This window comes from Dermochelys coriacea, chromosome 5, assembly GCF_009764565.3.
Source record: "Dermochelys coriacea isolate rDerCor1 chromosome 5, rDerCor1.pri.v4, whole genome shotgun sequence".
NCBI classification, from domain to species: domain Eukaryota; kingdom Metazoa; phylum Chordata; order Testudines; family Dermochelyidae; genus Dermochelys; species Dermochelys coriacea.
Window position 1 is genome coordinate 62,185,358 of NC_050072.1, and position 16,455 is coordinate 62,201,812.

General features: G+C 39.4%; 1 protein-coding gene across 6 annotated transcripts in view; it reads left to right on the forward strand.

Annotated features, from left to right (window-relative positions):
• The window catches only part of ARSK (arylsulfatase family member K), a 51,116-nt gene that overhangs the window by 9,141 nt on the left and 25,520 nt on the right, over window positions 1-16,455 (forward strand). For all 6 annotated transcript variants that reach the window (XR_006281705.1, XR_006281704.1, XR_005293200.2 and 3 more), the window contains exon 3: window positions 3,954-4,113. Coding sequence is in view for 3 of the 6 variants with exons in the window: in XM_038403422.2 (XP_038259350.1) it covers window positions 3,954-4,113 (160 nt within the window). In the remaining 3 variants the exon portion in view is untranslated. The remainder of the gene's footprint in view (window positions 1-3,953; window positions 4,114-16,455) is intronic.

A 16,455-nucleotide genomic window follows, 5' to 3' on the forward strand; every position in this document is an offset into this window, starting at 1 on the left:
AGTTGTGCTTCAGAATCCAAGTTTTCATTTTAATAAGTTTCTAGCCCTTATTGTTGTGGAGGAAACCTTTCACATATGAACTAAGTGTAACCAATCTAGCAATGTCTGTCTGAGTCCACAGAGGGACTGAAACAGTAGCTCTGAGAGGAACTGGTTCATTCATCTCCCTGAAGTATTCACACTGAAACCTAACACATGGTAGATTATGGCCCTGATTCAGAAAAGCACTTATATGTATATTTGATGGGGCATAGAGGCCCCATACTGGCAGCAAAGGAAAACTGACTGGCTCTTCTCTAGCAATGATGAGAGGGTTAAGGAGAGCCTTTGGACCCAGCTGATGCTGCCGTTATACCTGCACCCAGTGCAGCCAATATCAGGCATGGAAAGGAGAGCTAAAAGGAGAAGAACTAATCCAATTCAGGGCTGACCAGGGAAGCCTGGTTCAAGCTGAGAGTTTAGGGCAACTTGCTACCTGGATGAACCCTTTGGTGGATAGAACAGCTAAGTCCAGGAAAACTAACAGAAAGGGACTAACTGTTCAGAGCAGGAGAGCAAGGGTCCTCCTGAAGATCCCATGGATGACCCTGATTCTGAGATCCGTTTTCCTTTCGGTTTTGGGTTCTGACACCCCAGAAAAAGTAGAGCTTGAGCATGCCATAGCCAGAGAGCTAAGGCACCACAATACCAAATCTGTGAGGGGTGATGGCTGGGGACCACAGTAGGGGTTAGTCGTGTCCTGATGGTCAACATGCTTAATGTTAAACTTATGAACAGTCCCACTGAAGTCAAGGGACCAACTCACACTTGCAATTTAGCACATGTTTAAGTCCTTTGCTGTTTTGGGGCCTTTCTAAGTAAGGCATATTATTTTTACAATCAACAAAAATGTTTCTCTTCTAGGAGAAGAAACTAAGTTTAATGATTGTGCAATGGTTAGCATAGTGGGATCTTGGCCCATGACTGGGGCTCCTTGGCAGTGACACAATGCAAATTAAAAAATCATTATTAGATCATGTAGCTAAGAGTCAGGCGACCTGGATTCTACTCTATTCTCTATTATTGACTACTGGGTGAATTTAAATAAATAAATTTTACCTCTCTGGACTTCAGTTTCCTTATCTGTGCAATGAGGATAACAACATTTCTACATGACCCAGAGGGACTGCATATCTTAATTAAGTGTGTTGAGATGTTTGGATGGAGGATGTTATGGAACATGTTATAAAAGTACAACGTATTAATATTATTATAGGGCTGTCAATTAATCACAGTTAACTTACACGATTAACTCAAAAAATTAATTGTGATTAATCGCAGTTTTAATCACACTGTTGAACAATAGAATACCAATTGAAATTTATTAAATATTTTGGATGTTTTTCTACATTTTCAAATATATTGATTTTAATGACAAAACAGAATCCGAAGTGTACAGTGCACACTTCATATTATTATCTTTATTACAAATATTTGCACTGTAAAAATGATAGATAAAAGAAATGGTATTTTAATTCACCTCATTCAAGTACTATAGTGAAATCTTTTTGTCATGAAAGTTGAACTTACAAATGTAGAATTATGTACAAAAAATAACTGCACTCAGAAATAAAACAGTGTAAAACTTTAGAGCCTAAAAGTCCACTCCATGCTATCACTCGTTCAGCAAATCACTCAGAAAAACAAGTTTGTTTACATTTGCATGAGATAATGCTGCCCACTTCTTGTGTCACATGAAAGTGAGAACAGACATTCGCATGGCATTGTTGTAGCCAGGGACACAAGATATTTACGTGCCAGATGCACAAAAGGTTCATATGCCCCTTCATGCTTTAACTACCATTCCAGAGAATGTGTCCATGCTGATGATGGGTTCTGCTTGATATCGATCCAAAGCAGTGCGGACTGACGTATGTTCATTTTCATCATGTGAGTCAGATGCCACCAACAGAAGGTTGATTTACTTTTTTCATGGTTTGGGTTCTGTAGTTTCCACACTGGAGTGTTGCTCTTTTAAGACTTAGAATATCAGGGTTGGAAGTGACCTCAGGAGATCATCTAGTCCAACTCCCTGCTCAAAGCAGGATCAATCCCCAATTAAATCATCCCAGCCAGGGCTTTGTCAAGCCTGACCTTAAAAATCTCTAAGAAAGGAGATTCCACCACCTCGCTAAGGAATTCATTCCAGTGCTTCACCACTCTCCTAGAGAAAAAGTTTTTCCTAATATCCAACCTAAACCTTCCCACTGCAACTTGAGACCATTACTCCTTGTTTTATCATGTGGTACCACTGAGAACAGTCTAGATCCATCCTCTTTGGAACCCCCTTTCACATAGTTAAAAGCAGATATCAAATCCCCCCTCATTTTTCTCTTTTGCAGACTAAATAATCCCAGTTTCCTCAGCTTCTCATAAATCTCCACCTAATCATTTTTGTTGCCCTCCACTGGACTCTTTCCAATTTTTCCACATCCTTCTTGTAGTGTGGGGCCCAAAACTGGACACAGTACTCCAGATGAGGCCTCACCAATGCCAAATAGAGGGGAATGATCACATTCCTTGATCTGCTGGCAATGCTCCTACTTATACAGCTCAAAATGCCGTTAGCCCTCTTGGCAACAAGGGCACACTGTTGACTCATATCTAGCTTCTCATCCACTGTAACCCCTAGGTCCTTTTCTGCAGAACTGCTGCCTAGCCACTCGGGCCCTAGTCTATAGTGGTGCCTGGGATTCTTCCATCCTAAGAGACTCTGAACTTGTCCTTTTTGAATCTCATCAGATTTCTTTTGGTCCAATCCTCTAATTTGTCTAGATCCCTCTATATCCTATCCCTACCCTCCAGCGTATCTACTACTCCTCCCAGTTTAGTGTCATCTGCAAACTTGCTGAGGGTGCAATCCACACCATCCTCTAGATCATTAAGGAAGATATTGAACAAAACCGGCCCCAGGACCGACCCTTGGGACACTCCGCTTGATACCAGCTGCCAACTAGACATGGAGCCATTGATCACTAGCCGTTGAGCCCTATGATCTAGCCAGCTTCCACCTTCAAAAGCATGCTGCACACCTCGTCCTGCTCAGTTTTTGGAAGGCACTTCAGATTCTTAAACCTTGGGTCAAGTGCTGTAGCAGTCTTTAGAAATCTCACATTGGTACCTTCTTTGCATTTTGTCAAATCTGCAGTGAAAGTGTTCTTAAAACAAACAACATGTGCTGAGTCATCATCCAAGATTGCTATAACATGAAATATATGGCAGAATGCGGGTAAAACAGAACAGGAGAAATACAATTCTCCCCCTTGGAGTTGAATCACAAATTTTATTAACGCATTATTTTTTTAACCAGTGTCATCAGAATGAAGGGGCATACAAATGTTCTGCATATCTGGCACGTAAATACCTTGCAATGTCGGCTATAAAAGTGCCATGTGAATGCCTGTTTTCACTTTCAAGTGATATAAATAAGAAGCGAGTAGCATTATCTCCCGTAAATGTAAACAAACTTTTTTGTCTGAGCGATTGCCTGAACAAGAAATAGGACTGAGTGAACTTGTAGGCTCTAAAGTTTTACATTGTTTTGTTTTTGAGTGCAGGTTTTTTTTTCATAACTGTAAATTTGTAACTTCAACTTTCATGATAAAGAGATTGCTCTGCAGTACTTGCATGAGGTGAATTGAAAAATACTATTTCCTTTGTTTCGTTTTTCAGTGCAAATATTTGTAATAAAAATAAATATAAAGTGAGCACTGCTCTGTATTGTAATTGTAATCAATGTATTTGAAAATGTAGAAAACATCAAAAAATATTTAAATAAATGTTAGTCTATTATTGTTTTATAGCACAATTAATTGTGTGATTAATCACTATTAACTTTTTTAATCCCTTGACAGCCTTAATTATTGTTCTATAAATGCATTGACAAGCATTTGTTTCTGACTTGCTTTTTTCAGCTATGTGGAGTGGCCTCTTCACTCATTTAACAGAATCTTGGAATAACTTCAAAGGTTTAGATCCAAATTATACAACATGGATGGACCTGATGCAAAAGCATGGCTACCACACTCAGAAATATGGGAAACTAGATTATACTTCGGGACATCACTCAGTGAGGTAGGCAATGGATATATTCCTCTCTGGTATGGCATCCATAAATGTGATTAAATGTGAATAGATCATGGAACAACAGATTGACCATGGCTTATGGCTGTCAATTAAAAGGTCACGTTGATTTTTTTTTTAAAGAAATTCTGTTAGAAATGTATAAGGGTCCAGTCCTGCAAAATGTAAGGCCCGGGCATACCGTTACTCCCATGAAGAGTCACATTGACTCAAGTAAGGGTATAAGGGCACCGAATGACCTTTTTGCCTGTCACAGGTGCAAATAATTATACTTAAGAATTCTCAATTTATACATCTCTGATTTGTCCATTTGGATACAATCTGGATAAAACTAAATTTTTAATAATTTTTTTAAAACAACTTCATAACAAGATTGCAGTGTAGCTAGCCCAAAATAATTTGATTTCATTGTGATTCTCACCAGAATTCATCCATAAATCCTAAACATGTTCTGCTGAATTTTGTGCAATGTATTTATTCATTTTAATTGGCAAACTCAACTTTATTTCAGTTCTTTGTGTAGGTCAATTTCATTTTGTTGTGGTAAAGTAAAATAAAATACATTATTTAGTACAGAGCACTAATTACAATTTTCGTAGCTTTACTTGGTAAACCAGGGACCAGTGCTTTAAGATGATAAAGGCATAATCCATCTCCATTAAATTCTGTCTGAATTGTCTACAAGAAGGATGATTCATTTAACTGAATCACACAAAAGGCTAAAAAGATTTTAAAGTCTTTTCATTTTCTTTTTTCTGATTTAATTACATTTTTTTTCTTTTAACAAACCGAAGATATTTAGATGCCAACATAAATAACAAGTACAAAAATTAATATATGTTCCCAGCACATGGATTTTTATACCATATATCCAAATAAATTAATAAATAAAAATGAAAGGGAAAAAGATAGGGGGAAAGAGGTGAGAGGAGAGGGAATAGAGAGGAAGGCTATAGATTTATCTCCTGTCTTTCTTTCAGGCATTCTGCACGGATTTTAGTTGATCAGTTGTAGGAAATTGACGCAAATAGACTCAGCTTTTTCTAGGGCTTGCTAACTACTGTATGTGATGCTGTGATGGTGTGGACTAGGTTCAGAGGTGCTGTGCTGGAGGCCTCAGGGTCCTCAACACATGTCCCAGGAAGAGAGCAGGAGAGGAGTCCTCCAAGCAGCCTACAGTTGCTGCAGGGGAAGCAGCCAATCAGAGAGGCTGCAGGGAGCAGCCAGTCAGGGTCCAGGAGAGCCATATAAAAAGAGCTGCAGAGCCAGAGACAGTCGGTTCCTTGCTGGAGCCAGAGGAGTGCTTCTGGCTGGCCAAAGGGAACTGCAGCACCATGGACTGCTCGGTACTGGCATGACCAGGAAGAGCTACTTGCTGGCTGCTGGGCCTGAACATAAAAGATCCTTGAGGTAAAGGTGAAGCTTTAGTGAAGCTGGGGCTATGGGGAAATGGCCCAGGGAACTGAAAGCAGTTTTATTAAAGGGACATGGTGGCAAATGGATGCTATTCTTTGGGTCCCTGGGCAGGAACCCAGAGTAGTGGGTGGGTCCAGGTTCTCCCCCCCCCATAGACCACTAAGGAAGTGGCCTACAATTGGACAGCAATAAACCACAGAGGGGGATCTGAACTGCTAAGAGGCCCAGCCAGAGAGCTGAGGCCAGAACACGCCAAAGAGGGCAAAACCATTGCCTCCAGGGAAGAAGTTCTGGGGCTATGGCTCAATACCAGGTCTGGGATTGTTTAAAGATTGCAAACACACCTGACCAGAAGGGAGTTCTTGTAAGAGGTGGGTGCCACACCATTACAGATGCCTTCCTTTGCAGACAGGTCTGCCAGTCCATTAAACCCACTGGGGGGAAAAATGAGGGGGAAGGGACAGATTTATTTTTCCAGTGTACAAAATTTGACCTCTCACAGCCAGTACAAGTCTATGTAGCCATTCCCTTTGGTAGGGTGATAGCCTCCATTTGCTGGGTATCTGACCCAATATAGTATGCAGATGTCCACTTTTAAGGTCAGGTGACAATTCTACGATTTTATTAATTCTGGTTTTAATATCATCCCAGAAGCTGGAAACAATAGGGCATGATCAAAACATATGCATGCTGGATCTTTAACAACCCTGCTCTCCCCCCCCCCACACACACACACACACACCTGAACATTGATCACTGAGCGTAGCTTTAACTTTGTGAAGTGCTTGGGGCAACCAGTGAACCCTAAACATTACTTTTTGTTGAAGGAGACTTAATTGGAGGTCCAAGGTTGCTTCTTTAATCTCTCATGTTGTTCTATTTCACTGTGGGATTAAGATATTTATTGCCAATTCTTTGTTCCATTTTTGCGTCACTTCATCTATGTTAACTCTCTGGTGAGTAATTAGGAACTCATCTAGTGTAGCTGCCAGTCTGGAGAAATAGTATTATTCTCTACAAAATCTGGCAAGTTCTAGCGCTTCAAACAATACAAGTTCCTCTGAGGTGAACATGTGACAAATTTGAATATGTTGCCATATTGCAGTACTTGATACGTCATATTCTAGTTGGAGAGAAATTAAATGGTGTGATCAGTCCTCTGATATTAATTGGGATATAGATAGCATGCAGCATTCCATCCACATTATCTTCTTCCATGCCCAGTTTGTAGCATGGGATTCCCCCCAGATGTGATCCTCTACATGAGATGAAAGATAGGATTTGTGTTGGTTTGCTTAGTTGGTCCATATGTCCTTTCATATTTTTTGTTTGGAGTCACACAGCAGCCATTCTAATGTTTGTAATCCTGTTGTGTTGAAGGCTGACTAGCCTAACTGTTGCTTGCTCTATTTGTGAATGGGATGTGCTAGAGGGGAGGGGAAATTTTAGCCAAATTATATAAAGACGGCTGTATCAGTCTCAAAGGAGGCTGTCTGTTCATCAACTTCACTAGAATATGGTCACTGAAATCATTTTTTCCCAGCATGAAAGAGCTTGAGAGATATTAGGATTGAAGGTCACTTCAGGCAGATTGTATTGCTTCCTTGGTAGAGTGCCCAGAAGCTGTTTCCCTATAGGCTGTTTAAAGTCTGTGCTAGGCCTTGCCTCAATGCCTGCTTGAACCTAAATATCTGAAATATTTGGGCAGGTGGGGAAGCAGACCAGAAAAGTTTTTGTGTTAAAAGTTATACGTTCAGTGAGAGTATCTATTGTTGCTGCAAAGTTTTTCTGTGAAGAAAAGTTTTGAATGAAAGCAAGCCGTGAAAAACAGCAAAAACTTTAAGGAGCCAAACATCTTTCACAGTGATAGTAAAAATATGATATAAATAGATGGAGTAGATAAAATAATGTCACTGTGGCTTCCCCAAGTATATATAAAAATTGCCTTTTTGCATTTTTTAATATGGTACACAATTTTCCTGGTTTCTGATTTTGTCCACTGTTGAAATGTTTAATGGTGCTAGCTCTGAGATTTCTCTTTCTTTTCTACTAAACTAATATCTCAGAATTTCTCTACCCTTCACTCCCTTCCCTATCTGAAATGAGTAATCAGATGTTGAAAGAAGACTTTGGTAATTATTAATACTTAGCATTTACACAGCAGTTTTCATCTTCAAAGTGCTTTATAGACATTAGCTAGCTAATCCTCATCTGAAGTAGGTAACCCATTTTACAGATGAAGGAATACAGGTTTTTTCAAAGTTCAGGTTCTGCACGGGAAAGAAAGGGTGATCCTGAATGAAGACTCTACAGCAAAATCTTACGTTGCCAATGAGAACTTTCTTTAGTGAATTAAGTCCGTAATACATTGTATGTAAACTTATCTTATAAATGCATGTCTCTCTCTTTGTGACTCTTTACATAATTTGTCATCTGAACTACGAATGTATGTCCCCTACTGTATCTTCAGATTTTATCATTACAGAACTTCTGATGCATTTGTCTTTCTTTTTCAGTAAGAAATAGATACATGTACAGTATATGTAACAATATGTACTTGTAAAAGGATTAAAAAACAAAGGTTTTTCATTTTTGGTTCTTAATACTGGTTTATGTGCGTGATTTAATTCCTCACTGTGCCATGTTAAGAGCTGTAAAACTAATTGTAAAGGAAGAAAACTATTTACGTATTGTGACGGGGCAAGGCCAGATGGCTATAGGAAAGTAGTGAGAGACAGATATATTATCCCCAGGCTAAACAAATCCCTGTTACCAGGGTAAGCAAATGGCAGTTGCTCCAAGTCAATTAAGACACCTGGGGCCAATTAAGATCCTTCCAGAAAACAGGGAAGACAGCTAGGTTGATTGGGACACCTGAAGCCAATCGGGGCTGGCTGAAACTAGTTAAAAGCCTCCCAGTTAGGTGGGGGCATGTGTGTCATGAGCTGTAGGAGGAAGCCACACTGCTGGAGAAACAGAGTAGTACAAACCCTATCAGGCACAAGGAAGGATGCCCTGAGGTAAGGGTGAAGTAGATATTGAGGAAGTGAGGGCTGCCGTGGGGAAGTGGCCCAGGGAATCATACTCGTCCTGTTTCCAAAAAGTCAGCTGCCAAGAGCTGCTACTATTAGGGTCCCTGGGCTGGAGCCCAGAGTAGAGGGCGGACCCAGGCTCCCCACTCCCCTCCCCGACTAATCACTGAGACTGGGAGACAACAGAGACTGTGCGAGGGAGGATAACTTCTCCTTGCCTCCTTTGCTGGCTTATGATGAAAATGGCTCAGAAGGCTGTGACCCTTGCCTCTAGGGAGAGAAGGGCTATATGGAGGGTCACAGTGAGCCTCTGAGGCTAACGTAATCCACCGGAAGCGTGGTACCCACTGAGACAAGGTCGGAGCTTTGTCACAGCATGTTTGTATTTTTGTAGGTTAAAGATGTGCATCACTAACTTGTTGAGTACTGCGGTTATTCATACTTTTTAAAAGGCATAGCTGATCTTAACTGTATACAAATACCTCAAATGCACCTTTACTGAATCTTCCTTTGAGAAAGCAATGGGGTCAGAGTTTGTGCAATGTAATGCAAGGAATTACATAATTACATTATGTGGATGATTCATTCTTTTGCAGACTAGAATAGAATTATTTAAGGCAAGTGCAAATTACTTTTGAAAGATGAAAATTTTCTGCATGGCTGCATAAGGAGGGCCAGGACCAGATTCTGCCCCTCATTTGTCCCCTTTGTGCCACTCTTGGGTAGAGGTATCCCCACCTATCATTCAAATGGAAATACCCATTCTAAATCCAACCTCTTGGTTCCTATCCCTGGGGGAGAGAGTGCTTTGAAGTCCAAGTGATCTCCAACCAGCATAATGGGCTCCTTAGAGTAGTCCCAGGGCTATCTAATTTATACTAATTCATGATAGAGGTTAAACTGTTTTCTAGCTTCCCCAAAGATTATCGGAGCACAGAAGTGGCTATGGGGAAGAAAACTTGGTCAGACCGACAGATCTGGGCTCCAGATTTAATACTGAATTCCTGTTCTTGCTCCCAGAGCCAAAAGCTTCAGGAAGATTGGGGTCTCATTGCAAAGGCTTGAGTGCAGAAGGGTGTAAAATGAATAAAATAGGTTATCCTCATCACTATTACAGATGATCCTTTACAGTATTACAGGGCCAGATTAAGGCAATTATGGCCCCCATGCGTGCACATACACACACACACACACACACACACACAGCAGCAGGGGGAGTCACCCTCCCACCCCAGAGAGAGAGGTAGTGGTTTGGAGCCTCCTTAACACCAGAGGAGCTGGAGTCGTCCTCCCCTGGAAACAGCATGGTCAGGGTAGGACCTGAATACTTACCTCAGCAGCCAAAGTTTATCTGCCTCAGTGGTTGCGTGAGCAGGCACACTGAATTTTTCTCCTTCTGCCACACAGTCTTGTGGTGTTGAAGAAACACCTCCAAGGCAATGGATCTTGGAGTTGATATTCCATATTGATACATAGGGAAATTCAGAGCTCTGAGATACTGTTTCAGGGTGTCTGCAGATTCGGGCAGATGTCACTACATTGGTTATAGTTAGGTCACGTATTCAAGCTTTTTTTGGTAACCATTAGGATTAGTAACTTACTACTTTATGAAAACAGAGTCTGATGTAATAACACGGCTCAAGGCGCTGTAGACATAGTCCTATAGTGCCTATGCCTCAATCTCCCCGTTTGGAATTCCTCCTTCTGTAGGGGAAAGAAATGAATTTGTGTTAACCTGCTGCCAGTAGAGCTATTTTAGTATAATCCTTTCAAATTCTGTTTTGAAGGGTAGGATTTTAATTTCCAGATTTGCTTACTGTAGTATGGACACAATCTAGAAAAACTGAATGACAGTTTGACTAGATAGCTGACTAAAGTTTGGATAATTGAGAAATTTTAATTGTCTGTGGTGGAAAATATCATGGAACAAAAACCATTAATTTGTTGCTTTTGTTACTTTCTGCCTTGCTCTACAGTTCTTTATGAAATTTCATCGCTGCCTGTTCTATGCAGCTAAATAAATCCTAAAATGCTCAGGTTTGTCTAGAACACTTAAGAAAAAAGAAGCCAACATATTTAAATTTATTTAAGAAAAAGAAAGCATGCAAAATTGATATACAGAGGAGATGATGATGATTGATTATTTATTATTAATGTATATATTATCATGTATTTACATGATTGTTTAGTCATCCAGAGCTGAATTTTCAGGAGCTTGAGGTAGATTCAGTAGTAATACAAAATATAATACAATCAATGGTTCTGCACTGACAACTTGAGTAACATAGTAGTGAATCAAGCTCAGTGATTTTAGTCAGTGTTTATCTTTGTGGTTTATGCCCTGAACCTGCTACGCTGAAAGCCTTTTGCAAGTTACTGAGCCTTCTCAGATTTCTATTTAGTGGGGGTTGAGGAGGATCAGCACTTCACAGGATCAAGCCCTTACTGTTGCTTGAACAAAAGTGGGTGGAGGTTGAGAATAAATGAAAATAAATACATGTTGAGTCAGCCTTTTCTAGTATACATAAGTGGAATTTTAAAATGTAATACTTTTTTTAGTTTTCAATTAGAGAACTTTTTTATGTTTTTTTTGTTAGAGAAAAATGTGTGTCTCATTCTAATTGCATCTACATATACATTTAAAAAGTCTAACTAGCCAATTAAATAATCTATAAATAGTGTGGAATAAATATAAGGAAGGTTACTGTTGCATGTTGAGTTAATTAGCGCAGTCCTGTTGCTTTGGTTTCCTGGTAAAGAGAAGGCTTGCAAAGAGAAACAGAGCTGTCCTCTCAGTATGTGATGTATGACTGTTAAGCTCAATAGACACATGGATATTTTAAAAATATAGATTTGATCCACACAACATGCAGTTGCTTCTGTTTTGAACCATGGAGCAAGAGTTTGCCCTAAACATATATCTAGGTTTGGCAGAATTTGACTTTTTTATGTAATTTTTATCAATTAAAAATCAATGTTTATTTTTAAATTTTTTTTTCAATATTTATCTATTTAAATTCCTACAGTTGTGGGAAATGTATTGCACCCCCCTCCCCCAATATTTAAAGACAGTAGAGGTTAATATTCAAAAAGTTAAAGCTTAATAACTGTTAAAACAGAAATTGTCAACATCACAATGTCAAAATATACAAAGTAAATATCCGTAAATCTAACTCTGAGTACTCAAGCAGCATTTTTTTTTTTTACTTTGCCTAGTTGTAAATGTTGATTAGCATCAACGGAAGTATTTTTTCGTTGGTTTGTGTATGTACGGAGAAGTTGATGTTTACCAGCATTTACCAATTAAAAATCTAATCCTTCCAAGCCTACGTATATCTATTAACTGACAGCTATCTGACAAAGAATATGGGCTGTTAATTTTTTTTTTAATAAAGTACCAGGAAAACTAACTTTCATTTGTCCTAGGAAACTGTTGCAGTTAGGGCGTTGATAAGAAAAAAATAATCTTTGCAAATGTGAAGTTTCCATGTCTTAAATGTGCAGGAAGTATGTGATTATATACAACCACATTAAATGGTTTATTATGAATGCATCACAGTATGATCCTGGCAGCTACCAGGCATCTGTCACTGCTGCATGATTAATCAGATTTGAGGAGGATGCTAATAGAAGTATATACAAATAAAGGGCCAGCTCTTCAGCAGCTGTAACTCAGCATAGCTCCCTTGAAATTAACAGAGCCATGCCAGTTTACACCAGTTGAAGATCGATTGCAGAATAATCATAGACTCATAGGACTGGAAGGGACCGGTAGTGTATCGTGCACGTCTCCCAAAAGGGGAAAATCAGAAATATAAAAAAAGCTAAAAAAAAATGTAAATGACTCTCGCCCTCTTACTTGGCGTGCCCTGAATAACTAAACGGGTGCTTGTGCAGGATTTGTTTTCGCCTGCACAAAAAAAACTAAGGCAGATTGTTCTCCAAAACCACTTGGCGTTAAATATTTTGCTGGCCTCTCAGGAAAAAACATTTGCGTTAATTAAGCAAAAATGCTGTGTATATGTTCCGAATGTTTATAACGCCACCTAAAAAAAAAAGCAAACCTTATACAAGTTGCAAAAAACCATTTAAAAAAAAAACAAAAACAAGTCAACTCATAATAAAAGAATTTGTTCAATTGGGTTCCAGATATAGGTTGCTGATTACATAACTTGCTTCGCAGAGCTGTTGTAATTATTTGTGGCCTAATAGTTTGGTATGTTATGTTAAAATATAGTTGTTGAATGGGTACCAAGCTGTGCCTACCAACCAGTAAAGAGTCCTAAGTCACTACCCCAAATGGCCAGTATGTCCCAAGAGTTCCCCTATGGCACTCTGGGGAAAAAAGGAAGATATGTTAGGTGAAAAAAGTGAAACATGAAGCAGTTAGGCCAATCAAACCAAAGTCAGGCCAAGAAAGGCTGCTGGGAAAGTCCCTGAAAGTAGAATGAAAGAATACTTGTTTAAGCTACAGAGAATGAGAAAAAAGGGGAGGCCTGCATTTTTGTACCAGAGGTACTGGGAACAGTCCTTGAGATACGGGGGTACTGTTTTCCACTCCCTGTTTTTGTGTTATGTCTGTTCTTAATTCCTTGTCTCCTGGTTGACACCCATACCAATAAGAAAGTTAGTGAAGCATTACGATTTGCTAACAGTTATCTACAATAAGGGGGTAAAAGTGCATGCATAATAAAAAAGCGAATTTTAACTAATATAAAAAAGGGGTGGGCTGCTTTATAAATAATTCTGTAACGCGACGGAACTGTCTATAAAAACCTATTTAGTTTTACTTACTGGTTCTCTTTAAAAAACGGGCTGCTCTCTGTTGTTGTGTGCACTCTTCAATAAAAAGCTTTGTGTTCAGACCTTGCTGGTGTTGCCTGTCTCTCTCCGGTCAAACAACGAACCGTGCCGTCTGGGGTTCAAGTCTTCAACACTAATGTCCAACCTAAACCTTCCTTGCTTCAATTTAAGCCCATTGCTTCTTGTCCTATCCTCAGAGGTTAAGAACAATTTTTCACCCTCCTCCTTCATGTACTTGAAAACTGTTATGTCCCCTCTTTTTTCCAAACTAAACAAATCCAACTTGTTCAGTCTTCTCTCATAGGTCATGTTTTCTAGACCTTTAATCATTTTTGTTGCTCTTCTCTGGACTTTCTCCAATTTGTCCACATCTTTCCTGAAATATGGTGCCCAGAACTAGATGCAATACTCCATCTGAGGCCTAATCAGTGCAGAGTAGAGCAGAAAAATTACTTCTCATGTCTTGCTTACAACACTCCTGTTAATACGTTCCAGAATAAAGTTCGCCTTTTTTTTTTTTTCCCCCACCAGTGTTACTCACATTTAGCTTGTGGTCCACTATGACCTGTAGATCCCTTTCCGCAATACTCCTTTCTAGGCAGTCGTTTCCGATTTTGTACTTGTGCAACTGATTGTTCCTTCCTAAGTGGAGTACTTTGCATTTGTCCTTATTGAATTTCACCCTGTTTATTTCCAACCATTTCTCCAGATCATTTTGAATTATAATGCTATCCTCTAAATCACTTGCAATCCCTCCCACCTTGGTATCGTCCACAAACTTTATAATGTATATGTGCATGTGCGATTTCACTCTTTAAAGTGTAACAACATCTCTTTTGGGGAGAGAAAGGGCCAATGAACTCTGATCATGTTACAGCCCCTTGAAAGTTTTTTATAACACAGAATAATCAGAACATTACATTAAAGGTGAAGTTCACTTGTGTGCAGAGGGCTAGCATAAGGCCTGTCTACCATTTTAGGAGCTTAAGTGGGCTACAGGCCTTCTGCTGGCCCTCTGTACAGGGGAGAATTTCATCCTAAATTACCATTTGCACTCTTCAGGAGTTCCAGGTTCACTTCTATTGTCCAGGCCAGCAGGAGATGGGATTTCTGTGGAAACATGTTCTGGACATATGAGGATTCTTCTGGCCAGTTAGGGAGTGGAATTGATTCCTGTTATCTCAGCAGTTTTCCCAGATTTACAAGCCCATAATAAAGGACTGACCTTGGGAGCCAGATTCTTACATTGTCTGTGAAGCATTTTGTTGTATTGCCACTAGCCCAACAGTTCAGCCCACCTACCTGCAATTTTAAAGTAATACATTGAATTACACATTTAATTTCATAAATACTGTTTAGAATAAAGAGTGTGTGTGTGTGTCTACATTTTTTTTTCTTTTGAGAACATTTTCAGGGAAACAGATGTCTTAAAGATTGTTTTCTTTTGTGGACAATAATATTTTATTAAATAACACAGTGACAGTCAGGGTCCAGACACCATAAGGGGTCTGAATCCCAAAGAATGAACAATAGAATCAATTTGTATACAATGTTACTGTGTATAATATATCTATTAAGGTCATTTATGAAGGCTTGTAATGCTCTGAATTTGATGATCCTTAGGAGATGTGTATACAGGTTATGGTTATGAGTGTGGTGTGTGTATATGTGTATGTATATGTATATGTATGTGTGTGTGTGTGTGTGTGTGTATATATATATATATATATATATATATATATATATGCAGACATTTGTAATTGTAACTAGGATGCAACCACAGCATTACCTCATAGCTGTGTGGGGAAGCAGTCAGACAGGGAGGGGCAACTCTGTGGCTTGCTACGTCTGCGAAACTAACTCCAAGAACCTAGCATTGTACAACCCAGGAAAAGACCATGCTGAACATAAGAGCAGCCATACTGGGTCAGACCAAAGGTCCATTTAGCCCAGTATCCTGTCTTCCGACAGTGGCCAATGCCATGTACCCCAGAAGGAATGAACAAAACAGGTAATCATTAAGTGATCCATCCCCTGTTGCCATTCCCAGCTTCTGGCAAACAGAGGCTAGGGACACCATCCCTGCCCATCCTGGGTAATAGCCATTGATGGGTCCTATCCTCCATGAAGCTATCTAGTTCTTTTTTGAACCCTGTTATAGTCTTGGCCTTCACAATATCCTCTGGCAAAGAATTCCACACACTGACTGTGTGTTGTGTGGAAAAAATACTTCCTCTTGTTTGTTTTAAACCTGCTGCCTATAAATTTCATTTGATGACCTCTAGTTCTTGTGTTATGAAAGAGTAAATAACGCTTCCTTATTTACTTTCTCCACCACAGTCATGATTTTTGTAGACTTCAGTTATATCCCCCCTTAGCTGTCTCTTTTCCAAGCTGAAAAGTCCCAGTCTTACTAATCTCTCCTCATACGGAAGCTGTTCCATACCCCTAATCATTTTTGTTGCCCTTTTCCAATTCCAATATATCTTTTTTTGAGCTGGGGCGACCACATTTACACACTGTATACAAGATGTGGGCATACCATGGATTTATATAGAGGCAATATGATATTTTCTGTCTTATTATCTATCCCTTTCTTCATGATTCCCAACATTTTGCTTTTTTGACTGCCGCTAAGCATTGAGTGGATGTTTTCAGAGAAATATCCACAATGACTCCAAGATCTTTCTTGAGTGGTAACAGCTACTTTAGACCCCATCATTTTATATGTATACGTGGGATTATGTTTTCCAATGTGCATTACTTTGCATTTATCAACATTGAATTTCATCTGCCATTTTGTTGCCCGGTCACCCAGTTTTGAGAGATTCTTTTGTAGCTCTTTGCAGTCTGTCTGGGACTTAACTATCTTGAGTAGATTTGTATCATCAGCAAATTTTGCCACCTCACATTTACCCCTTTTTCCAGATCATTTATGAATATGTTGAATAGGACTGGTCCTGGACCATTAAAGTTAATGGAAAGACACTGAAGCTAAAAAGAAAACCCTAGTCTTGCAAAATTAAGGAAGGAGGGAGTTTCCCCTGCTTTGTGTAACCATGAATTGCCATAGTTTCGGAGT